Below are 25,530 nucleotides of genomic sequence, written 5' to 3'. Positions count from 1 at the left end.
AATAAAATAAAACTAGGCCATGGAAGGATGAGAAGAGATATGGGATTACATATGCCAAAGAAGCCTAATAAATTAAATGAGGCTTTAAATTTCGTATGTGATCTTTTTCCTGCCAGTAATTTTAGCTGGAATTCATGTGAGCATGTTTGCATTGTTTTTTCCAATGTTTTTCCTTCATGCCATAAGAATACCCTCACAGATTACATTTTAAAACTGGAAGAGTAAAATGATAAAGACAAAATGTAACATTAATGCTAGGATCTGATTTAGTGGGTTATTTGCACATTTTGTACCCTTGGGTGGAACCTGGAAAGTATAACCTACTCATAACTTCCTAATTCACAAATACCTGTTTAAGGCATGCTCTGGGATCTCCTATTTCCATAAGGAAGTATTCCAGCACTGTTTTGAAATGTAGCTGTGATGGATGGATCCTATTGAAACGTGCCTCAGCGTCACGATGGGAGCAGTTAATAAGGAGCCTTTGGTTTGTTGAGCAGTGCCTGCAGTGGCTGCTGTGGCACGGCGCTGACCCCGCACGTGTGACCGTGAGAGGCTGGAGCGCGGCTCACCTGGCAGCCATCCGCGGGCAGGACGCCTGCATGCAGGTACTGCCAACGCTCCCTCTCAGGCAAAGGTTACTAGGGCAGACCTTAGCACTGTGATAAATAGGTGTGATTCGTGCTGATAAAAATTGAAACAGTAATTGGTATTTAAATGAGTTTAGCTTGGTTTTATTTTATGCAAGCTGTTACAGCTCTAGAGCTCAGTCCCCAAGGGGACTGGGTGCTAGAAGTTAGCTCGCTCTTAGACTAAGGCTGCGGGACAGCTCTAGCAAGCAGGGAATATTCAGCTCTTAGTGATTAGGCAGCTCTTGATTTCAGCTTTGCTTGCTAGGTAGCTTTTCTCTTGGCCGAAGGCTCTAGCAGACGGTAGAGAGAGGAGAAGCAGAAGACGTTGGCTGTTCTATGAGTATGGCTTTATTGGAGGGTCTGTGAAGGGTCTCAGCTCTTCTTCTTCTGAGTTAGTAGGGGTACAGTATGCTACTTTTATACTCTTGGCTTGGATTTAATCTTGACTAATGGCAAAGGTGTTAGAGTGACCATGAGTGACTAATAGTAGGTTTAACAACGTATTGCCTTACATGGCTATAGGGATAAGGTACAAGGCGGATGTCTCTGGAGACAGGAAACTTCTTTGCCGCTGTGTTAGCATTCTATTCTCTAAGGGGCTCTGGCTAAACTTGAGGGGTTTACTACAGGTATTGATACAGTAATTAATATTTAAGAATAATGAATAGTTAAAAAGTTGTAATGCCAAAGAAGAGAGGGAGAGGAAGGGCTCCACCCGCCCCCCCCCTTCCCAGATGTTCTCAAGGACCGCAGGAAAGAAGCTGAAGATATAATTACTAAAAATGACCAAGAACCTGGTTCGGTCCCAGAAAATGCTAATTATAAGGGATTTATTGCCTTGATATGTAGATGCAGTGATACGTTAGTCTTGGCTTACATTGTATTGGCTTGGTGTGCATGTGTAACCCAGGGGTGAATTAAAGGACACCGAAGAAGACTACTGGGCCTTCATCAGTGATGACCCCCAAAGACTCGTGCGACCACCAAACCGAGTGGTGGCACATGTGTGATAAAGGTGGTAATGAGGGCGGAGACAGAAAAGTGACAAACCAAAAATGGGAGGAGATGGTATTGACACATGGCATATAAGGGGTGGTTTTCACTTGGCAAGCTTGTACGTGAGGTGGCAAGGGTCATTGAACTCTGCCCTCCGTACCCCGCGGTTGTTTTTGCTTATGCGCTATTAGTGGAACCAAATTATCCCTTATTTATATATTTTCTAAACTATTCAATTAAAATTGTTGCTACCTTAAATATTGTTTGGTTTTTTTTTAATGAGGGGATAATTGGGCAAACATAACAGCACTGGACAAATTCATTATGAAGATCCCTGAGGGAGCCCCTCAGGGAGCTATGAGTAGCTCATCTGATGTCTTGACATGTCAAATGAAGTTAGCCATTTTCAGAGCAGAGCACTCATTTGCGCTGTCTGTGCAAACAGATCTGTTTTGTGCAATACCAGACCCCTGAGGTCAGCCTGGAGTTATCCTGCTGGTCATCATGCACCATCCTTCTAGGAAATGTTTGCTTTTTCAGCTTGTGAAATGCACGTGTGCTTTGCGTTTCTTTCAGGCGCTGTTAGTGAGCGGAGCGGACGCAGCAGCTCGGGACGAGCGCGGCTGCACGGCCGCGCACCTGGCTGCGGCCCACGGGCACTCGTACACGCTGCAGAGCCTGCTGCGCACCGGGGCGGTGAGACTCCTGCCGGCAGGCTGCTGCCCGCCTCAGCCCGGCAGCTCTCCCAGGCTCAGCTCTCCCGAGCTTGAGCCGAGACTTAGGGCTGGAGATTAATTACTGGGGGGGAATTTATTCCGTGCGTGAATTTCCAGTATTTTAGATTGTGATATACATTTAGGGACATGATCAAAAAATGTAGAGAGAATCAATAATGTGAGTAAATCACCTTCTGCTGAGGATGTCATTAAACGAGAATCAGGTACTGGGGTGATGGTAATTTTTCCCAGTTCTAAAAATCTTCTATAGTAAAGGAGATGTAAACTTAAAAAAAAGGAAAAATTATTCCAGATGCATATTTAAGGAATAATGACCAATGCAGATCACTATGATGATAAAAACATGTCTAAAAATGCACCTTTTCTAAGTGTATTAAGTAAAAGCAAGAACCTGTGAACAGTACCTGTGAAGCTGGAACTGCGTATAATGCATGAACTTTGAAAAACGTTATTTGGTTTGATTTAAATAATTTAACACAATGAACAGCAGATTTCCATATATAAAATTTGTCTTGTGTCTTAGGGTTCAGAAGTGAATGAATTAACCTGCTACTTTCATTTTAGGATGTAAATGCTTCAGACAGGAATGACTGGAAACCTGTTCATTATGCTGCTTTTCACGGTCGCTTGGGGTGTTTGCAGCTTCTTGTTCGATGGGGAGCATGTGTAGATGATGTGGATAACAATGGAAACCTTCCAGGTAAATCAGGATAAATCATATGTTTTTAAACCTTTTGGTTTACAGTTGTTGTGAAATGTGATGGTTAAGCAAATTATAACTAATGCACAGCAGCAGCATTTGCTATTTGATTCCATGCAATCCACATAGATAGCCCATTTTTTCCAAAATGTTACTGTTGGTGACAGTATCCCATTCACTTCCTGCTGCTGCTAGCAAGGATGAGAGCTCACAAATGCTGGGATGTGGAGCAGGTTGAGCCTGATTGGGAACAGGTCAGCAGCATCTCCTGTGTGTGTGATGGAGCTTGTGTGCCAGTGGAGGTCGCAGGAGAAGGATAGGTGGAGTGGGAGGCAGTTTCAGCTGCTATGTGCTACTTTTGACTTGGTGCCAGTGTGATGAGGTTCTGGTGTGTTGGCATGCAAGTTTTTGTATCCCACTGTTTCTTAACTGATTTTGTAAAACAGTTTTTTTTCATTTTCCTGTGATTTCTTCATCTTGATTTCCAGAATACTGCTTTTTCTGGATTATTTGTAATTTATTTTCATAATTATCAGTGCATTCACTTCAGCACAAAAATTTGCCAGTGATTGTTCCTTGCTTTTTGTATTTTCTCCAGTATCCCTCTCCCTAACAAACCACTGCCTCAATATCCTTTGTAAGCTCAATGGTATTGTTCTTGTCTTGAATTCTCCTGGCATCCTTTTCATTTTAGCATTTTCCTTCTTATGGTTTGACACATTATTTGTTCCAAAGAGCATATGTTTTTCTCTATAACTTGTACAGAGTTATCTTTATAAATCCCCTCTTAAAATCTTTTACCCCCTACTAAGGACTACTAACCTAGGAAACATAGCCATGGTGTGTTTTGCAAACCTGGGGCTTGTTAAAGGATGTGAGGCTGCTACATCCCAGCAGGACATCTGGTGCATTAGCAATAAGGGGTCACGATGTGAGGCACCCCGGGGGCAGCATGGAAGGCAGCTTTATTTGCATTTGGGAACACTTCCCTGATAACAGACTTCTGTGCAGAGAAAGCAGATGTCAGCACAGTTCTACTTAAATGCTCTATATAAAATGGTTAGTAGAAAACTGCTTTTGTTGTGTTTTGGCATCTACAGAAGCTTGATCTTCCAACCTTTGATGTGTTTCATTTGATCATATTATCTTCCAAAGGAAAGAGGATATTTTGGAACAAGGCTAGTAACAGATTCATAGAAGTACTGTGCAAACCAACTTGTTGTCTGCTTGTGTAACAGAAGTGAACTTAAATTATCTTTACATGCTTCAGCTTCAAGATTAGCTGAACTCTGCAATAATTTTTCCTAAGAGAATACTGGAAGAAATTTTTTGAGGTTGCAGTGCCAGGCACCTGAAACTTAGAACCTGGCTGCATCTTTTGTATATGTATGTTACAGCAAGGGGTCTAACTATCTTTCCTTGCCAATATTTTGGAAGAAAACAAATTCTGTGGTTCATTCAATGTACAGAATGGGCTGTGCTTATTAACTGAACATTTCAATTTGCTTTCTTTCTATTCATTTTTGGGCCACATCCATGCTTCTTTTATTGCTCACTAGTCAAACCTATTCTAAATATTTTTCACAGACAAAATTTTTTGACTGGTGGATTTGAGAAGAGTGAATATTTTTAGTCTGATTTTATAAAAAGACAAGATGAAACACAGAGAAATTGGGATACCAACAGGTTTCAGGTATCTGAAAATGGATTTGTAAGGGTTGAGTCAGTTTTTCACTGGCTGACTTACCTTAAGCATGGTACCCTCCTTTTTCCTTCTCCCTGAGAACCTAACTCACTGACTAAAATTCAGACAATGGCAAAAACTGCCCTTATTTCAGTGAAGCTCAGATTTTAAACTATCATCTGTACAGAGATATTGTCATCTTGCTGTAAAACCATTGTCCATAGCCTTTTAGAGCAATTATGCTCTGGAAAGCTGTGGATGGTTTGGTTTGCTATAGAGAACTTGTATGTGCCAAAAATGAATTGACATGGGTTTTTTGGGTCCTAGGCCCATTGTTTGTTGATTATGAAGATAGTGAGATTCTTATCTTGAGACAAACTAATACTTTTGCCTTTAGAACATCAGCCAGCTGTTTCAGAGCATTTTCATGGAGTGAGAGATCATAATAAGCATTTATTTGGCAAGTTCTTCTCTTTAATGGGATTAGAGGATATTACTTATGTCAAATGAGTCAGCATGTGTTTGGTACCTCTTACTTTGTTGTAGGCCCAGCACTGTAGAAATATTAAGTAAGTAAACCTCTGTATGGCCTAAAGGTCAGGTGAGGAATGTACCTTCCAATATTTTTGTGCAGTGAAGCACCTATCACTGTCCTCATTTCATGGGTGAGGTAACCGAGGGTGTGTTGAACTTTTTTGTGGTGGCACAGTAGAGGCTAAAGCAGAAATTACCTTAGCTCCTAATCAAGGACTCTGCTTGCTGTCCCCCTGTGAGGAGTATCCCTGGGACAGCAGGGTCAGTGGGATCTGTGTTCCTGGGGAGGTGAGGCCCAGCAGTGCAATCTCTGAGCTAGGATTTGGTGCTCTGCTGGGAGTCTGTTCTGTCTCCTGCAGTCAGCTCCACCAGGGAGCTTTACCTCCTTTGCCCAGAGCTGAACTCTGTCCTGGGTGGGAGCTGAACATCTGCAGTTGAGCTGAGGCTGCTCTTCCCCCTGTGCTGGATGGCTCAGTGCTGCTAGATGAGCTAGCCCTTAGCAGTGGTGGGAGCATTGCTTCCTCAGTGGGCAGCAGGGCTCAGCTCTAGCACCCTTTGTTTCATTTGTGCTCTAGCACATCTGGCAGCAGTGGAAGGACACTTGCATTGCTTTAAGTTCTTGCTCAGGAAAATGGCCAGTGTTACACACACTCTGAAAGCCAGGAATGACCACGGAGAGACTCCAAGGGACTTGGCTGAATGGTTCTACAAAGATAACATTCTGCAATATATTGATGGTGTGGAAAAAGAGGAGGAACATCCAGAGACACAGGAAGGTGAGTATGGTCAAGATATGCTTAAAAAAAGCATTATGTGTAATTCTGCAGAAGTACACAAAGGTGTACTTGTTATTTCAGGTCTGTGAAATTAATCTGTTAACTGTAGTAGGTGCCTGTAGCCATAACTAAGACATGTTTAGTCAAGTGTCTGGTGAGCACTGCTGGTTACACAGCTGCATTTCAGCTGACTGAGGAGCATTATCCTTGCTACCTCTGAAGTGTCCATACATAATTTGCTGTGAGAGAGGTGAGCTGTGAGACAAATACCAGCATGTTCAGTAGAACTGCTGGCATCTGCTTGGAAACATGTGCCTTTCATTTTCAGTTTTAGCTTTCCCAGCTCATGATGCTGCGTTTAGTGGGGACTTGTTAGTGGTTAGAAGCCTAGTGAGAAGTGGAGTAATCAACATTAATGAGCGGGACGATAAGGGATCCACTCTCCTGCACAAAGGTCAGTAAATATGATCTGTGCTTCAGCTTGTTTGTCTTTGTTGCTGATTCATTTACTTTGTTTTTCAAGTGGCTGCTTATCGGAAAAATTTAATGAAAACCAGCATCTCATTTCTTGAGGGCTTGGAAAGGCAACCCCAAACCCCGTATTTCGTAATGTATGTGTGTGTGGGTAACTTTAAAAACAATATAACCAAGCTCAGGTCAAGGAAAAAGAGCTTACAATGAAGAGAAATCAGCATCTAAACTGAAAACTAAGTAGCACTGACATTTATTTGCTATTTGTATATCGATATCATGTCAGGTTTGCTGGAATTAATCCTGATTTTCCGTGATGGAGAAAGAACAGATTAAGCACATGAATTCCAGGTTTGAGTGATAAGCAAGGCTGTATTCTAGCTATAAAAGTTTTTAATTTTCACTTAATTTAATGTAACTAAATAGTTTTGATTTTTTTTTTAAATCGGGCAAGATGTAGCTTTTAGAAACGTCTGGCTGGCTAAGTAGAAGAATGATCTGTACTGTGGGCTGACCTTTATTTACTGAACACATCAGTACTGTGAGGATATGTTGTAAAAACCACAACAAGTCTTTTGGTAGGATGCTGTGAAGAAAGGTAAACTTCTGGTTGACACTTTGGCATGTAGTGGACTACTGGCATTACAGAAAAAATGGTTCTTTTGTGTTTGGGGTTTCACAGTATTATCTGAAAGATGAAACAAAAGATGAAAGATAGAGGGAAGCATTTTTGTAATATTCTTTTAACACATTTCCTACATTTCTTTTTGATTAGGTATATAGTAGATTTAAAAAAAATTGAAGTTCTTATTAAAAAAACTGATATGAAGTGATTTTAAAATTCCACTTTTTCTTCTTGGAATGATGCTGACCTACAGTTGTTTCATCCCCAGTGTTTACATGCTATTGTAACTCCATTTCCTTCCTTCAGTAAGAAAACAAATACAAAAGATATCCAAAAGAGAGTGCTGTCAAGAAATGGATTTGTTCTTCCTTGAGCAAATCAGTGTACAGTTTAATCTAGTCCTGCCAAATACCATCTTCCATAAGTGAGACATTGTTCCTGGCACCATGTGGTGGGAGCAGTGGCCATGGCACATCATATGAGTAGGGCTGTGTTAGGATGCTGCGGAGAGGTGCTGCCTTGAGTGTCTGCCCCAGGAAATGCTGTACCTTCAGCTCCGGCACACAGCCTGCTTGTCTCTCCTGAGGCAGCAGCACACACCCCAGGCTGGGGCAGCCAGCTGTGTCTGAGCCCTGGGAGCCCAAAGCCAGGGAGAGGTGACAGCACCTGGCTGCCAAACTGGCATGCAGGCCTTTCAACTAGGGCAGCAGTTATTTGTGTGTCTTGTGCTCTGTACGTGAGACTGGGCAAGTTTAGTTTAGCTTGTGTTCAGCAAGAGCTGCCAATACATTTCTAGAACTAGAGAGAGTCACCAACCACACTGCAGTGCAATGCTCTGCCCCAAAACTCTGTGTACCCAAGTGATTGTCAGCATCTTGACACAGAGGCTCCTCTTGAAATAGTATCTCCCTTGTGGTGTCTTAGTGAACCCAATCTCTGACTTGCCAAATAATGGCAAGAGGAGGGCATTTTAGGTTTGAAACACTCCAGTTGTATATCATTGACTTGTGTATACCTTCCTTCCTGCTCAGCTGCTGAACAGGGGCATATCCATTGCTTACAGTGGTTGGTTGAAATGGGAGCTGACTGTGACATTACCAATGACGCTGGAGAGACTCCAAAGGATGTAGCCAAGAGGTACCAGTACATATCCTGTAGCTCTGACACTTATTTACTTACTATTTGTGTATCAATATCATGTCAGCTTTGTTGGAATTAATCCTGATTTGCAGTGATGGAGAAAGAACAGATCAAGCCCATGAATTCCAGCTCTGAGTGATAAGCAAGGCTGTATTGTGGCTATAATATTGTAACTATAAAAGATTTTAATTTTCACTTAATTTAATTTTCTTTTTAGTGAGGTCAGACACAAAAGAGGAAAACTGGCTTGTGGCCACATTTCTCTTCACAGAGTAAAGCAAGGCACAACTTCCCAAGGATTTTCTGGGATTCACATTCTCTGAACCTCAGGGAAAGGAAAAACAATTCTTATCTCATTTACTGCTCCTGTGTTTTAGAACAAGTAGAACGCATTGCAGAAAATTTGTCATTCCTTTGTCGGGGGTTGCCTGTTTCCAATACTAGCTCATTTGCCAGGGGTCAGTTTTGAGCCCTTATGCTCACAGTTTGCTATCCAGAGTAAATGAGAAGTAGCAGAGGCCAGCTGCTTTTTGCATTAATAAAAATAACGCAGATTCTGACGAATTTCAGTTAAGAAACCCTGCAAAGGAAAGAGATGCCTCTGATGTAGGAGCCATTGCCATAAGATTCCATGAGGCAGAGCTCGTGCCCTAAGAATACTACAAAAAGCAGATAGATAATTGTAGTATGTGTCCAGTCTTCCTTTAGTTCTGAAACCCCTCTGATAAATGGGAACATGGGCAGCTTGAGAGTTTCTACCACATGTGTTTTTCCAGATTTTAACTTTTCTCTGTGCAGATTTGGCCATCTGGCAGCTGTGGAACTGTTGACACCAAGAACTGGAAACAGTAACTCTAGTGATGAAGAACTAGATGCAAACAACATCAAGTTTTTTGAAACACATGGTGTGGAAGGGAGTACAGATAGCAAAGAAGATTTAACCCTGGATAAAGCAGAGAAAAGGAATGCACGTGGTAAGCACTTTATTTCCATCATTCCTTGTTTTCAAAAGTTGTTATCAAGACATTATAATCCTAACTAGGACAGTCACAGCCAACTGCTCTTTTTGTTACGAGATGGTTGACAGGATATCTGTAATACTGAGCATTGAAACAAATTGTGCAAGCAGAAGGCAATCAGATCATAATTGTCACACCATTTTAATCCATGTTGGTGCAACAATGTTGGCTGCTATTTGTTCTTGACATCTGCTTGCTGTGTGGGTGTCAGGTGTAGCTCAGTGTTTGCTGAGCAGTGTGACTTCTGCTCTTATGTTTGTGAGACTGTTTTCCAGACTATTGATTTCAGCATGACTGTCTTCTTGCATTTAACCTACCTGGAGAACTCTGTTTTACAGTAAGGGCCTATCACAAGATTAAAGAACTTCAGAGACTTCTAGAAATTGCCTACAGCAACTACAGACAGCTGGGGGGAGTAACTGAAGAGGAGAAGAAGATGAGAAAAGAAGAAAGGAAATTTGAGAAGTAAGGTCATTCTGTTCTGCTAATGTTTAACACTGTGGGACCCATTTAAAATCCTCCTTTAAAGCTGATTTATGCTCAAATTTGCATTTGACCATTCTGTCTTTTCCATTTACCAACTTCAACTAGGCCAAAAGAAATGAACTGCAGCAATTTGTCTGGCCATTTCTAAACTTCTACCACCAGGATCAGCCCCACAACACAAGTGCTTGATAGATCCATGATTCTTGTGCGAGATAATCTGTTCAGTCTTCAGGTTTTTCTGCAGATGTGTGCAGTAGGTCAAAGCAGCTTCTGGCTGTTTTGTTTCCTCTGAGGATGCCAAAGACATGTATGCCCTTCAGAAAAACTGAGAATAGGCAAAAGTCTTAGCATGGCTTGGATGGAAGAGCACATACAGCGGAGATTATTCAGTGACCCGCTAACATTTCTGTCCATTGGCCATGTTTCTGTGCTCAAGAAAGGATTAGCTTGTATCCAGACTACAGGAAAAAACTACCAGCAAACCTGCCTTTGCATGTGAAGCATTGTTCATAAGATATAATTCTCAATGTCTCCATAAAATCCAATGGTTTTGTTAGGTTGGTCAGGTGATTTGATGGACAGACTGTCTACATTTCAAAGAAAAGTCTATCAAAGATTTAGAGAATTAACAATACTGCAGCCTCCAAAGACAGGCCTGTCTCCACCCCTGCCTGTCAAAGATTTGGCTACCTTTGTTCTCAGATAACCACCTCCATCATGTGTTTGGGCCAACCCAAACCACTGTCTTTATTTGGTCACTGTCTGGGGGGCTTATATGCCATCAAGAAGACAGCAGACTTAGCAGTTGATTTGGAGCAGATAATAGGTGTCACAGATTGCAATTAAGTACTTTGTTTTACAGCCATATCTGAGCCAGGAAACTGAGGTCAGGATTTCTTCTGGATCCAGGTCACTCTTTGACTCAGTTTATGCTGAAAGTCCATCTTGCTTAACTTGATATGTATAAAATTGGTAACAGACACCTCTGGCCAAGTTAGTTATCATGAGCTCCTTTGTCAGCTTCTTGGAGAGGTGTAGGCACTTCCAGGGCATAATTAGACATGTACTTCAGGATGAGATTGATCACTTTTAGAAGTGTCTCTCCTCGTTTTAGAGGAGGGTGACCAGCTTAGGTGTTGATGCCCATGTTAAAAGGTCAGAGCAATCTGGTTTTAATGATAGAAAAGTCACTCTTGGCTACTGACAGACAGGAAAGTTCATGGTGGGATAGAGCAGCTGCTCAAAAACTAACAATGTCTATTAGAAGGCTCTGCTGGGGCTCTTAAAGTGGTGTTGCTTTCTGTGGCATGTGTGGCTAAACCAGAAAAATTGTGAGGTTCTCTGAAGGGTTTCTCTCACCTGTGAAGGCTGGAAAGCATCCCTAGACCAAAACTATTCTTTTGAAAAGAAATGGGGCTTGTCAGAATACCTGCCTACCCTTCTCAGGGTACCTATCTGTAGATAAACCCCAAGGTGCTTGTATCATAGGCCAGAAAACCCCATTATTGATAAAACACTTAATGAGAACACCATTTTGCTAGATGAAAAGCAGGAGTTGCCACTTGGGAAGGCTACTGTAGCAGATTTTGAAGATTTCTGCTTTAGTCCAGGATTTTTGGCTGTAAGAGGCCTGGTGTGAATCACTTCACAGTGCTTTAACCAGGGTTGGTTGCAGGAAAGTGTCACCATGGGTGTGCCACACAGTTTGGGATCTGTGCCTCTTTAATTGGAAGCATGGAAGAAGTCAGCTGTCCTCTGAGCACAGGCCATTCATTCTTGAAGTGGCAGCAAGGCTGATTGGTAGCTCAAAAGGACCTGAGTCAAGAATTCCTCACTCTGGGAAACAGAGAAACATGGAAACATGGTAGGTCTTGCTGAGAGCTTTCCTCCTGTGCTGTTTGAATGCATAGGGCAGATATCTCCCCTTTGCTTTTACTGATCTTCCATCCTTATAGCTGGGATAGTTCATCCTGATATATGAGAGAGCCAGCTCAAATGCAGAGACTCAGTTTATGTGTGAATTACGTGTCAGCTAAACAGTTCCAGGAATCTCAAATAATTTAGGAGCCCTTGAGGGTGTGACCAGTGAGATCTTGTGCAACTGTGTATAAGCCAGTCATGCAAGCTGTCATCTGAGTATTTCTCATCCGTGCCTAAGCCAATCAATAGGAAGGGTGTAGAAGCACCAGATGTGATTGAGAAGGCTGGCCCTGACCTTTCCAGAACGCTGCCGGCTTTGTGCCTTTTCTGTGTTTCATAATAACTTCGTGGCTGCTCGGGCGCTTCTCCCTCCCCCGCAGCTGGAGCCGGGCCGGGTGGCAGGCAGCGCGGCCCGGGCTCGGTGTGCGGGCGGACGGCTCCATCTCGTGGTGCCACGGCGCTGAGCACGGCTGGTAGCCGAGGACGGACAGCTGCTGCTCGGCGCTGTCCCCAGGGCTCCGGAGCCTGAGCGCAACCGGCGTGACTGACCTGCTCCCTGGCAAAGGCGCTGTGCCACGTGGAGCAGCCGGGGCAGGACGTACTTCATGCTCTGCTTGTCTCCTTCGCTTTTGGCAGGGCTGTGAGGGAGCTGGAGGCGCAGCTGGAGTATGAGCGAGTCAGGCGGGAGAAGCTGGAGAGCCAGCTGGATGATTACCGTGCTGAGATAAAGCAGCTCCGAGAGGCCCGGGGCAAAACCCGCATCGCCTCCGTGGTGAGTGCCACACCAGCTCCCCGGGCGGGGCACAGAGGCCCCTCCCTGCTGCTTCTGTGTGTTTGTTCCCTCTGTTAGAGGGCACAGTCTAGAGAAAATGTGCTACAGCTTTCACCTCGGGACGCTGAACTGAGCAGCGTGACCCTTGTCTGGCCTTGGCCGTGTCTGTGCTGTGAAAGGGTCTCAGTTTCTGTACCCTGGCAGAGAAGCACTGCTATTCTTCATCCTAATGTTCACCTAAGGAGTGGGCTGATCCCCAGTGCTTCCCTACTGCATATCCAGTGACTGGCAGCTGCCCTTGGCTCAGACCTGGTGTCTGAGACTCGAATGGTGCTTCAGGAGAGGTGTTGTCACCACCTGAAGGGCTGCCCAGCCTGCACGGCTGAGATTGCTGCCATGGGTCCCCAGAGGAGGACAAATTCAATAACAGGGACTTGATCCATGTCACAGTGTCTGGAGTCAGTCAGGCATACTGAATGAGAGCCCAAGATCTCATAGAAAATTCATGGAGAGAATTCAGTCTGTTTGGGAAAGGAACAGCACTAGGAGTTCTCAGACAGAGGTTCTGTTTTGAATTAAAAATTAAGCTCTTTTTATATGATAGAGACATAAGAGGAAAGAGGACACCAACACTGCAAGCAGCCAGTAGGTGATGATGATTCTAATTTTTTACTTTTCACCTGTACAACAGATGGCAATAGATGATGGTGCTTCTATTCTTTCAGAGCATTTTTTATTTCCCAGATTATTTTCCACCTTTTCAGTCAATTGCCTCTGCAGTCCTTGGTTTTTGTGCTTCTTGGTGGAATCTCTCCGGCTCTGAATGCTAGGTGCCACAGCTGGATTTCAGAGAGGCCAGCCGCAATTTTTCAAGGATGTTTCTGCTTCTCAGCCTTGTGATTGCCAGGCCGGCAAACATTTCTCTGTCAATGTTTTTCATTAGGCAGTTTTTGGTTTTGGTAATTTTCCCCTTCTAACCAAGCAGCCTTCACTGGCTGAGTGACTGCTACAGCCAAGGGACCTCAAGTCTCACACTGCTGTGCTGCCACCCCATGCCCCAGGACTGTGCTCTGCCCTCAGCTTCAATCTGAACACAGTATTCTGTGGTTACTCCCAGATGTGGATTTTCACATCCTTCCAGTGGTTCCTGTTTAATGGCTGCAGTATTCTTTGTTTCAGGAAGCTGAGACAATGGCCAAGTCTTGCAAAGACGAAAATAAAGAAGCAGTCAGCCTGCAGCCCAGGAGGAGTGTGACTACACTGAGGAACCAACCTCCAAGGAGGGGCAGCAGACTGGAGGTACAAAGGCAATATTCCAGATAATGCACAGTGTTTGCACAGCCCAGCTCTACAGATGAGCTGTGCGTCTCTACTTTTTAAAAACACTGAACTGTTTTTAGTTCTCTGGCCTAACAACAGGTAAGTCACAGGCCCTTATAGTTCTGAGGAAAGTATCTCCATTCACTGGTTTATTTTTACTGCCACCTTAGGATGGTGTAAGTGCTCATTACCTCCTAGCATATTCAGTGTGGAAGCTGAATAGTGGATGGAGAATTACTCCTCAGCTGTAGAGAGGTGCCAGGCCCCTTGATTTCCATCTTAATCATTCCTAAAGAAGGCAGGAAGCCACTCCTTTGTGAGGTTTCAGCTGACCTGCAGCAGTCAGTCTCTGGGCCTAACTCAGGGCTGAAGGGTTTACCATGGGGTAGCTTATCATTAGAAATTGCAACCCTGACCTCTCCTCCATACCTAAAAACCATTTAATGACTACACATATAAAAGCTTTTCTGTCAGCTGTGTGCTAGTGTGAAATTATTTTCCCTCTGGAATCCTCATTTTGAGACTTAGAAGATAAGTGTGTCAGTCCTGATCCATCCTCTCCTTAGTACCAAAGAAAACTTCATCTCTGAGAATTTCAAGGATACTGATAAATAAAAATCCATGGTTTTGTGTACACCATGAAGGAGAGGCATGCTGACTTAACAGTCTTGCATCAAGAGCCTGGTTCAGGGTGTGTGAAATTATGGTGGTGACAAGCTGCACCACGTGAGCTGTTTCCTGCATCCTGATTGGTGCTAAACTTTCATGCAGAAATTGTCAGATAGCCAGACAGCAAATATAAGAAATTAATTTTATTTTCTTGAATAAAGATAATAATTTAATGCAGAGAATATAAGAATTGGCAGAATACCAGCAAGTTCAACTGTAAACAGAATAAAACATCAATAAAAAAAAATTGCCAGTACTCAGTACTACAACAGTCCTTAGCCCATAAAAGGCCTATTCTTACTTCAAAGTTAATCCAGAAAGACTTAAAAAAATTATTATTATACTGAAAGAATCAAACCAAGCATATGCATTTGTAATCAACAAGATGGAACTGCTTCACTTTTGGAAGGCATCCACTTGTGTTGTAACTCTGCAACAGGAACAGTCAAGTCCTTGCAGAAGGCAGAGTGGTCACGAGGGTCAGTGTGTCCCGTGGGATTGCAAAAATGCCTGCAGGAGGGGGAGGAGGATCACCACCACCACCCTGGCACCACTGAGATTCTGAGCATTGCTGTATTAAGAGTCAGATGCTATGCCCAGAAAACGTGCAGGTTTCTTGGAAATTCTCTGCACTACTTGAGGGGGGAAGTTAAGAGCATTTATCTGCCCCATGGCTGCACACAGCTGCTGGGAGTGGAGGCGTTTCCCCTTGGAAAGGCAAAGACAGAGTAGTTTTCCCATTCTTTGGACCTCTGGGCTTACAGAAATTGCGGGAGATACTAACAAAAATCTATAGAGACATTTTATACATGAGATTTTGAATGAATGTAAATCAGTTTTCAAGGAAAAAAAAAAAGGTTCTTTAGTAAAGGCCCTGGAGTGTGTTTTAACATATGCAGATTAAAAAACCAAAGGGACAAGCTTTAATTCATCAAAAAAGTGAGGAAGAGACTGGAGGCAAAATCCTGAACCTATGTTAAAGAATAATTTACTTGGATCAGACTAGGTAGTTGGAAGTCTGGTATTAGCATCCCCATACTGGGAACTCTAATTTGGGAATTGTATTCCCATTTCTAGAGTATATAAAATCCATTCTGAAAGCAGCTGAGAGTGAGAATTTTCCAGAAAAGAACAAATTCAATTCTAAAAGATATTAGGAAACTTTCTGGTATAGCATAAGAAATACTTTGAAATAAATACAGTATTGAATAGGGGGCAATGAAATAATACTATTTGGCTACTTCCCCCCAGTTATTTTGATCTTTAGTGTTACATATTCAGAAAACATTTTTATTATACAGTAAGAGTATCAAAACCAAAAGGTGCCAAGGTTATTGTCGAAGTGGTGTTGCCTGGGTGGTCTTTTCTGTCTGTATTTAGTGCAGTCATTCCATGTAGATCTATTTCCAGAACCTGTAAAACCCCAGTGCTATTGCGAGGCAAGTGAACACTGAGGCTGTTAAAAACAAAACAAAACAGAACAAATAACAGAAAAAGGAGATAATTAGCTGAATGCTGTTGTACCACTTTATCCATAGAAGAAATCAGCTGCAAACAGATGGAGGAATTAACAACTGTAGAGCAGAGCCTCCTAACCCTCCCAGATTGCTGCAGGTGTGACAGAACAATTCCAGAAGCCAATGGCTTGTCTCAGCAGTGCTGAGATGGGAGGCCCAATGCAGCAGCCTGAGGAGCCACGTTTCCAGGGACACATCCCAACAAACAATGCTGGATACCTCAGAGCACCACAGGCTACAGGGACTTGTGCTACTGTCCCCCAGCTCCTGGAAACTGCACTGCAGGAGAGCTGGCTGCACAAGGCTCATGTTAGACATCCCAGATTTCCCATGGAACCAAAATGACAATGAATTTGAAAATGAGCTGTCAAACACGACAGCACTCCTGAAACCTGACAAGTCGTCTTTTGGATTTGTTACACTGCTGTTTCAATTATTGTTAGAATAAAGCTAATTACATTTGCCTTTCAATTTATTCTTCCAAATAAAATGCATTACTCTTTTTATCCAGCTCCTACACAATAAAAAACTTCACTGGTTATGTACATATTGAGAAGACTAATCTCAAATTATGTTTTTGAGCAAGCAGAAATCTGTTCTGCTTGGCAGGGGAAAAGTACAAGTCCTGCCACACAGAAACTGTGTGCCTGTGAAGACTCAGTGGGAGGCAGAACTGGTCACTCTCAGACCAGTCCTGAATGACAGAAAACCTTCAGGTAAATGACTTCACCAAAACTTCTGCAGCAACTCCATCACATCAATAGCTGCTGCAGCAAGCAGAGGTACTGTCAAACTGGGTAAGGTATTTAGACTTGTAATTTTTTTTAATCATGTCTATATTCGTCCTAATCTCAGTGCTGGGCACAATCCTAGTCCCATGGTGGCATCCTCCCAGCTCTTCTGTGTTCTCTGTCACAGTTCTTCCAACTGGAGGGGGAGAGGGAGATCTCCTCCACCCAATCCCAGTTGCTTGCTGCTACAGCTGACCTCATATAGCATTTACTCTTGAACAGAATTTTATACAGCCAAACCCAGTACCAGTACTCACCTCCTTGCCTGTCACATACCTGCCAAATAGCGAATGGTATCAAGTTTATTCGATTCCATGAGTGTTTTTAAGGAAGCTATTTCAGTGTCAATTTTATTACTGATTTCTGAGATAATACTGTTCGTATTTGCATCCTGAAATATTAGAAGACAGCATATATTTAACAAAGTTGAATTAAAATACCACGCTACCAGAAACAAAAAAAATTCCAACCTATCACTGCTAAGAGACATTAGAAGACAGAGAAACTGGCTTCATACAATCTGGAAAGATTGCTGAAGGGATAGAGACAGTAAAAGAGAAAACTTCAATGATCATAGAATCACAGACTGGCTTGGGTTGGGAGGCACCTTAAAGAGCATCTCATTCCAACCCCCCTGCCATGGGCAGGGACACCTTCCACTAGACCAGGTTACTCAGAGCCCCATTCCAGTCTGGCCTTGAACACTGCCATGGATGGGGAGTCCACAACCTCCCTGGGCAACCTGTGCCACTGTCTCGCCACCCTCATGACAGAGTTTTGTCTCTGATGTGCCACTGCCTCCTGAAGGAGACACTGGCACATCAGTGCCAAAGAACAGTATCAGAGCACACAGAACAGTATTCCTTCATTTTTGAAAAACAAAGGTTTAAGCATTCCCAAGGCATATCGCAAAAATGGAAGATATGCTCAAGATGGGACATGGTCCCTCTTCAGCCCCTTAGACTCTGGTTCCTCTAGCAGCTTCAGGACTTCCAGCCCTTGAATAGCTTGGCTGTAGGCACCTGCACCATCCCTGTGATACAGCTATCAGTTAACACTGGGAAAAAGGAAGCATGACAGCTCACATCCCAGCTGTGCCAGCCTGTGACAGTACTTGAGAAGGGAGGGACAAGGCTGGAATGCCTCCCTCTGCTGACTGGAGTTTAGTGTGAATCCCACAGGCAAGAAGCACCTGCAACAGCCCTGAGTGACAGAGCCTGGCCTTTTGCTTTACCATACAAACCTATTAGCTTTCACCAAAGCTTGGAGTTTACAGAACACGCAATGCATATCTACATCCTGCTTTGTTCAATACTTACTTTTTTATGAAACTCTGTCGTTGCTTCCATCAGCTTCCTCTCCTGATCTGTAAACTGTGGATAAAAGATAAATCACAGCTGTAGCAACAGAAACACAACACAAAGCTAAAAAGGGCATCTCACAGACCAACTCACCATATCTGTCACCCTGCTCCTTTCCAGGTTTATGTCTAGCTTGCTGTCAGCTCGGATTTTGCTGGTCTCAGTCTTTAAAACAAATGAAGATTATGAAAATAGCTACTTATTCTCCCTAATGGGAGTGGTGTAGATACTTGCTGTTTACTTACCATTAGGTGCTGTTTAACTTGATCTAATTCAATTTTCATTTTCTAAGTGCAGAGGAGAAAAAAAAAATTTTAAAAAATTCAGGAAACTTAACCAAATGAATCAGTGATGTGTTATCACTGCATCCATGCAATTATTCTTTCCCCATTTTTCCTCCCAATGGGGCAATTTGTTCTTGATTAAATATCCTAGCTAATGTGTTCAGATGTACAGGCATATATAATCTGCTGGGAATTTTGTTCAAAAGGAAGGATTTATTTTGTAACAATGATGATCTTGTTATTCTGAGTCTAAAGACAGCAGAAAAATACCAAAATACCATGAAGTAAAACCAAAATATGTCTTAATCACCAAATTAATGAAACTGTTGCAAAGCAATGGCTGACCCCTCTACCTGCATTATTTGGTTAATGGCCAGAAGTTAGCAGTTACCCTTAAATAAAATTACAGAGGCTGAAAAAATGTGCACATCTTAGAATCCTTTACAGAAGATCTGAGCAGGTCATAGCAAGTGAAATATATTTTTATGTGATCTCTGAAGTTGTAACATACAGATTCTTCAATTCCAGTTACAGAATTACTTTTACATTTATATTTTGTTCCACAAAACTGTACATCAGGTAAAACACAACAAATACTGCAATTAAAATGCTTAATGAAAATATATATTAGTACCTCATTCTCTGCTCTCAAGTTTGCAAATTCACTTTTCTCCAGGATGACCATATCTTTTCGAATGGAGTCCAAATGTGCCATTATCTGCTGTAAAGTTATTTCCTTTGAAAAATAAAACATGCCATTCATTAAGGTGCACTCTTTCTGACAAGTAAAGAAAAAATGCTCAGGTCTGAACGATGAAATTAGCTACTGCAAAGCCCAAAAGTGGGGAGTCTCTCTAACAAGAATGTGACAGAAACAGACAATTTAATACCAGCAATTTATTTGAAAGACTCAAGAGTTTTGTGCTTTTTCTGTTACTTTAATCCACCAAATATGAACTTAAGCAAAAAGGCCAGAGGTGTTAGTCCAAGTAGCAATGAAATGAAATACACCTGAAACTACAGGTCCCTCCTGTGGTCTCTTCCACTTTCAATGAACATTTAGTAGCCTCAGAAGCATTAATTGTTGATCTGACTCCAGCTCTTACTAAGCACTTCCATTTCTTGCCTACAAACTCATTGAAAGCCAAAGAATTAATGAGTACCATACTGCCAGCTTCAAAGTCTGATGGACAGAAGTGAAACACTGCTAAAAAGCACTGAGAAAAGCCTTCCCAGGGTTTGAACTAACAAGTTCAGAATTCAAACGCTACATATAAACATAGGAAGAAACTCAAACCAGAAAATAGAAGAAGAAACTCAGAATTTTAAAATGCTGAAAGCAATATTCCTTCACCCAGCATACGGAAGTTACCCTACTATTTAGCATGGAAAAAGACACATTGCTGTGTGATTCTCTGATGCACAGTGATGGTTTTGATCATTGCTCCAGAAGGCTGTGCAAGCTGTAATTATGTGCTATTCTTCTTTAATTACTCAATGCAATTAAGCATTCATTGCTATTTTATTTCAACTCCTGAGCCTTTCTCCTAACAGTAAGATTTTTATCTTACTGGCATTTACTTGTAATAAAAGTTGTCTAACTCTTTTTCCCCCTCTGAATCTCAGAAGAAAACAAGAACTTCTGTGTCTGTGATTTTCTTTCATCAAAATGAAAACCTTTCTTTTTGGAAATCCTATTACATGCAAAGCATTCCTAAACAGAATTTTCATGGAATTGCGTCAGGCAGAAACACTGTTTTTATAGTGTAGTCAGTGTTGATAATGAATATTTTCAGATGGTATGAGGCATATTATCTCCTCAGTGTAAATGCAACCAAAGTTTTCCCAGAAATTGTAAGTAATCAGACTTCAGTGGAAGCTGGTCAGGGCCTATAACCTTCTGTTAAAATCCCGAGTGAAACTTAGGAAAACCTGGCACAGCGAGGTGTTTATAGCACTAGAGAGAGCTGCTCACTTGTGTTTCAAAGATGCACCCACGAGCCTTTGTAGCACAGAGGAGTTTTTACCTGCTGGGCCTGCGTAACCATGTCCTTGTAGACGGTGTCTAAGCTGACACTGGACAGGGTGATCAATGCCGACACGATGGTCTGTGCCTGCTCCTTCCCAAAGCCTAGGGCACAATTGAAGGATGACAAGTGAAGGGGGTATTAAAAATCTGGATAAGGAGCAAGAGACGCTCAAGTGTCACACCAAACCACAGCGACACATTCACACAATGACGGGGAACTGAGAGCCAGCAGCCAGGCACTGCGACTCCAGCTAGAAAAAACAAACTTAATGCTGCAAAAATCTGAAGCACAGCACCTTTTAATATACTGAAAGTCTAGACAGGCAGCTGAAATAAAGTCCAAATTTCTTCACACAAGATCCAGCCATTCATGCATTATAAAAATAATTTAGCAAAACTACTTCATAATGAACTTTCACAAATTCTGTTAAAACCAAACTTACCTTGAGCTACAAAGCATGCACTCTATAGAATAATAACAAGTAATTGCATATATTGGAACTGTCCTGCAGAGATAGGAACATATGCAAGACTGATTTTTAAACTGCTGCATCCATTGCCTGCAGAATGAACTCAAGTGGGGATTTTTGCTTTCTGATGATAAAAAGTACATTTTGTCTGTAACTTGGTGTAAATTTGAAGTGTTACAGGTGATGTGTAGAAAATAATGGGGAAGAAAAACTGCTCTCACTTTAGCTGCATCTGGTCAAGTGCTGAGAGCTTTTGCCTTAGAGATTTATTTCCAGCAATCTGACTGATATGTTGCGTTTCAACTACCCCATTTTATAAAGTGGGCTAAATTAACATTGAAAAATGCTTTCAAGGCACATTATTTAGAGGACTATGCCACTGCACCCTTCTAAAATATTGGTACTGTCCAGGTGCACCACTGGCTTACATGTCTAAAAAAGCTACACATATTTTATGACAGCTTCCTTCCACTACAAAGTGTGATAGTATTGCTTCAGTTTCTCTGAATTTTCAGGGTTACTTAAGCTCTTGCCAATTCCTTTTGTTGCTTTTCCTCCACAGCAAGAAATTACTGTTTTGTGAAAGTTTAGAAAATTAAGAAAAATATATATAAGCAAGAGATTGAAGCCTGAAAACTGCCTAAAGCTTGGGAAAAACGAAAATGGCTCCCTTACTTTTGTGGTTTTACCTATACTGACCTGTCACTGAGGTAGAAGTATTTGTAGAAGTTATAGAACAAATTAAACTGAGTAACAACTGGCACCAGACTTCACCCCACAAGCTCTAAAGGAACTTGAAGAAGAAATAGCTGAATCAGTTCCTGGGACAAGTCACATTTCACAGCCTACTGTGGTTTCCCATGGACTGGAAAATAACAGTGCCAGTTTTTAAAAAGCAGTTCTAGAGAGATGTAGGGAAGAACAGGCTGTCAAGTCTGACAAGCATGAAAAAAACCCAACTTAGTTAGCAGACTACTGTAAGTCTTTTAACTACTAACACATATTATTATTATTGGACCAAATAGTGGAAACAATCCTAACCTCTGACTGTAAAAGTTTCTACTGTCACTTGGGATTTTAAAAGATAGCTGCTAGTCTGATGAAGACATAGCTCAAAGCTCAGCAGGGATGAATAAAGCAAACTAAACCCTTTGAATTACTAGGAAAAGGAAGAGAACACAACAGACACAACATTACTTTACTATGCAAATCCATAGGACATTCAATTGTCAAGTAATGCCAGCACTGTTCCCTGAAAACATGAAATGGTATGGAATGTGACAGAAGCAGAAAATAGTAACAGAAGGGCATCGTGAATAATCAAAAATATGGAAAATCTACTGCTTCAGGAAAAATGCAACAAGCTAGGATTCTTCTCTTTGGAAAATGATGGGGCAGTATGACAGAAGTTTGCATAATCATGAGTGACATGAGAGATTAAATGTTCACTCCTTCCCACAGAAGAGCTGACTGGGCATCAAATTCACCTCACAGATGCCAGATTCTGCATAAACAGAACATGCAGATGTCTGAAGTTCCATAAGGAAGGATGTTCTGGATAGTAATCAGTTTATAGTGGCTCAGGAACTACATAAACTTGTGAAAAGATTTCCATTGAAGGTTACTAAAACTCTCAACTGATTTAAAATACCTCCAGGGTGACAAAGTGGAAACTTGGAAAGTACAAGGGGATGTGTGACATCCATCTGCCCTGCTGAAACTCTTCTCTGCCTGGAGTGTCATGCCAGGGCTGGATGGAGCCTGTACCTAACTTCAGCCAGTCTCCCTCACAACAGAGGAGTGAGCCCTGAGAATGTATCACAGCACTGTGCTGCTGAAAATACTTCTCATTGGGAAAAAAACCCTTCAGTTACTCTTAGCAGGCTAGTAGAACGAGTTTCTTGAAGAGTTCATTTTTGCTATAGAAGTCTTTAACTGTTACTTCCCATTTGTTACCTGTGCTGTGTTCCTCAGCTGGAAGGCACCACAGGAGCCTGCCTACAGCTCCAAATGAGGTAAGGCAAATGTCCCAGTTGCTTGCATGGCACACCATCAGGTGCCTCTCCCTCAGCAGCCTCCTCAAGAGGCTGCCAAGACATTCTACACCACCGGGTACTGGCACTCTGGGGAAACTGACAGCACTCAAAGCTACACCACTTAATATTCAAAGTTTTCCTTTGAATTATTTATCTGGTATCACTTACCATGGGCTTCCAGATCCTGCACTAAAGCATGGGTATCAAAGGTCACCTTCCTCTGCTCCAGGGGAGTGATATCAACTCTTCTGACATCATATGACTTCCTAATGAACGTGGCGGCAAAACCTGGAAATAACCAAACATGACTTCATTTTACCTTGATTGGCTAATCATACAGTACACTAATTTTAATTTCTTTCATCACAGAAAAGCTGCGTGGATGTTGCAACAAAAAGCTGGGTTACAGCACACACCAGAAACCATTGACTTTTCCTCAGAGAATTTACATCAAACAGGACTTACAGACCTGTCTGAAGTGTGTTCATGCAGCTGTGCAACAGACAGGCATCCTGACATAGCACAAATAACCCCCACAGCCAACTGTTCTATAATAGTTGGGAAACATCACTTAAATAATTGCTAATAATCACTTAAATAATTCCAACAGCCTGTTATTTTACCACAGAATCACAGAATGGTTTGGTTTGGAAGGGACCTTAAAGACCAACTAGTTCCAAACCCCTGCCATGGGTAGGGACACCTTCTACCAGACCAGGGAGTTGAAAGCCCCTTCCAGCCTGGCCTTGAACGCTTCCAGGGATGGGGCATCCACAGCTTCTCTGGGCAGCCTGTGCCAGTGCTCACCACCCTCACAGTAGAAAATTTCTTCCTTATATCTAATCCAAATATCTCATTTTCAGTGGCTTGTGTGAACATAAACATATGTCTTTTTTAAAAAAAGACATATGCAACTCTTATTTTCATGATGAATTAATTTCTTGGTTCACCAGGTACAGCGACATGATGTTTGTATCTAATACCTCAGAAATTAGGAAAACCTAATCTCTAAAGAGGCATTAGTTAACCTCAGGTATTAGATCCACTCTATTTATGATGTGCCCTCCCACAAGCAGGTTTCACTGCTTCTCCTTACTTTTACTTCAAGCATATGTTTCTCTTCACCTGATGTTTGTGTGGCTTCACATATTACAGATTCTGCTCTGATTAGTTCTTTGTTATCTAAGCAGCCCTGTTACTTAATCTCTTTATTTGAAACTATATGCACTGCTGGCTCTCTGCCTTAACCAAATTGTTCTGTGTCTTATCCGGATCTTTACTCAAAAGCTTTATAACATTTAAACAACAGGGAATTTATAATTTTGTGCTGCTACTAGATAAATCAAGTTATGTGCTATCCTACAAATACTACAAAGATCTGGCTATAACTAAACCAGGCACAGCACTGTATTATTAATGACAATAATAGAGCTACAGACAATTGCTACATACATGCTACAGCCTTGGGAACTCATTGTGGCCCTGCCCCCAACAAGCACTTGGACCAAAGCCATCCAGTGCCTGCTCAGCTGCAGCTCCTCCAGCCACACTTGGGACTCCTTGGTGTGCAGGCTGAGCTCAGATGCTGCCAGGATGGTGCTGCAGCGGCAAGGACCTGGACTTAGGGATCAGAACAGGAACTTCCCAGGCCATGGCATGGCACTGGACAGTCCCTGCAGGTGGGGAAGCCTGGGTGCAGTGGTGCTGTCAAGCTGGCTGGCTAGGCTGCTTGCCCCTGGAGCAATGAAAACCAACTGAAGAACATTGTTTTTATGGAGCTGTCCCAGCTTTCAAACGCACAGCTCTTATGTTCTAAACGCATGGGTGGATTTTTTCATTGGTTTTAACAGCTACATTGCACAGTCAGTCTCAAGAAAGCTGATATAGTTCTGGCTGCTCGCCACGCTGGGCACCACAGTTCCACTCCTGCAGTCTCGACTGGATGGATGTTCGTCTCCCAGCCCGGAGCTGCAGAACCAGTCCGCAGCCCCGTACCCGACACCTGTGGGTGACGCCCTCCGCAGCCCGGCGCCTCCTCCCGCCCCGACAGCCCCGTGCACGCCTCTCCCGCCCGCGGAACTCACCCCTCGCTCCAGCCCCGAGGGAAGGCGCTCAGCGCTCCCTCACTCAGCGCCTCAGGGACGGGCCCCGCGGCCGCTCCCGCACCGAGTCCGGCCAGCGCCCTGCGCAGCCCCAGCGCCGCTCACACACACGGCCCGGGCTCACCCGACACCGGCAGCCACCCCCCCCGAGGGGCAGCAGCACGGCGCTGCGGCGCCTCTCACCTCTGCGAGGAGCCGGGGGCAGCCGGGCCGGCATCGGGAGCAGGAGCGGGCCGGCCCAGGCGCGGAGGTCACCGCTGCTCCCGGCACCCCTCATGGCGCCCCGGCCCTCCGCTTCCGCCCGCTCAGTGCCGCTTCCGGGAGGCCCCGCGGGGGATGCTGGGTACTGTAGTCCGCGGCTGTAAGGCAGGGCTCGGCAGGAGGCGGTGGCGCAGCGCCCCCGTGCGGATGGGAGGAGTGCAGCGCTCTGGCCGCCATGTCCGGCCGTGTCCGCCCTCC

At 43.1% G+C, this 25,530-nt stretch overlaps 2 protein-coding genes across 10 annotated transcripts in view; one reads left to right on the top strand and one right to left on the bottom strand.

Annotated features, from left to right (window-relative positions):
• Positions 1–19,167, top strand: part of ANKRD42 (ankyrin repeat domain 42) — a 22,674-nt gene extending 3,507 nt beyond the window's left edge. For 4 of the 8 annotated variants that reach the window (XM_074535100.1, XM_074535101.1, XM_005485794.4 and 1 more), the window contains 11 exons: positions 501–608; positions 2,205–2,324; positions 2,930–3,065; positions 5,859–6,059; positions 6,388–6,513; positions 8,187–8,292; positions 9,094–9,269; positions 9,653–9,779; positions 12,357–12,492; positions 13,672–13,791; positions 16,020–19,167. In XM_074535100.1, the coding sequence (XP_074391201.1) occupies positions 501–608; positions 2,205–2,324; positions 2,930–3,065; positions 5,859–6,059; positions 6,388–6,513; positions 8,187–8,292; positions 9,094–9,269; positions 9,653–9,779; positions 12,357–12,492; positions 13,672–13,791; positions 16,020–16,052 (1,389 nt within the window). In that variant the 3' untranslated portion in view covers positions 16,053–19,167. Of the gene's footprint in view, positions 1–500; positions 609–2,204; positions 2,325–2,929; positions 3,066–5,858; positions 6,060–6,387; positions 6,514–8,186; positions 8,293–9,093; positions 9,270–9,652; positions 9,780–12,356; positions 12,493–13,671; positions 13,792–16,019 lie in introns of those variants that run through there. The other 4 variants (XM_074535103.1, XM_074535102.1, XR_012578988.1 and 1 more) reach the window with 4 other exon arrangements.
• CCDC90B (coiled-coil domain containing 90B) lies at positions 14,610–25,530 on the bottom strand. 2 transcript variants are annotated; one of them, XM_074535106.1, is made up of 9 exons: positions 25,255–25,530; positions 23,138–23,257; positions 20,462–20,565; positions 19,069–19,170; positions 18,396–18,437; positions 18,244–18,315; positions 18,109–18,162; positions 17,066–17,180; positions 14,610–15,937 (listed from the first exon to the last, which is right to left on the bottom strand). In XM_074535106.1, the coding sequence occupies exons 1-9, from the start codon at positions 25,346–25,348 to the stop codon at positions 15,882–15,884; spliced, it is 759 nt and encodes a 252-aa protein (XP_074391207.1). In that variant the 5' UTR covers positions 25,349–25,530; the 3' UTR covers positions 14,610–15,881. The 2 variants fall into 2 exon arrangements, with proteins under 2 accessions (XP_074391207.1, XP_074391206.1); XM_074535105.1 differs by lacking the exon at positions 25,255–25,530 and adding an exon at positions 25,054–25,238.

The sequence above is a fragment of the Zonotrichia albicollis genome, chromosome 2 (assembly GCF_047830755.1).
Source record: "Zonotrichia albicollis isolate bZonAlb1 chromosome 2, bZonAlb1.hap1, whole genome shotgun sequence".
Lineage (NCBI taxonomy): Eukaryota > Metazoa > Chordata > Aves > Passeriformes > Passerellidae > Zonotrichia > Zonotrichia albicollis.
This window is presented reverse-complemented; position numbering and strand designations above follow the sequence as displayed.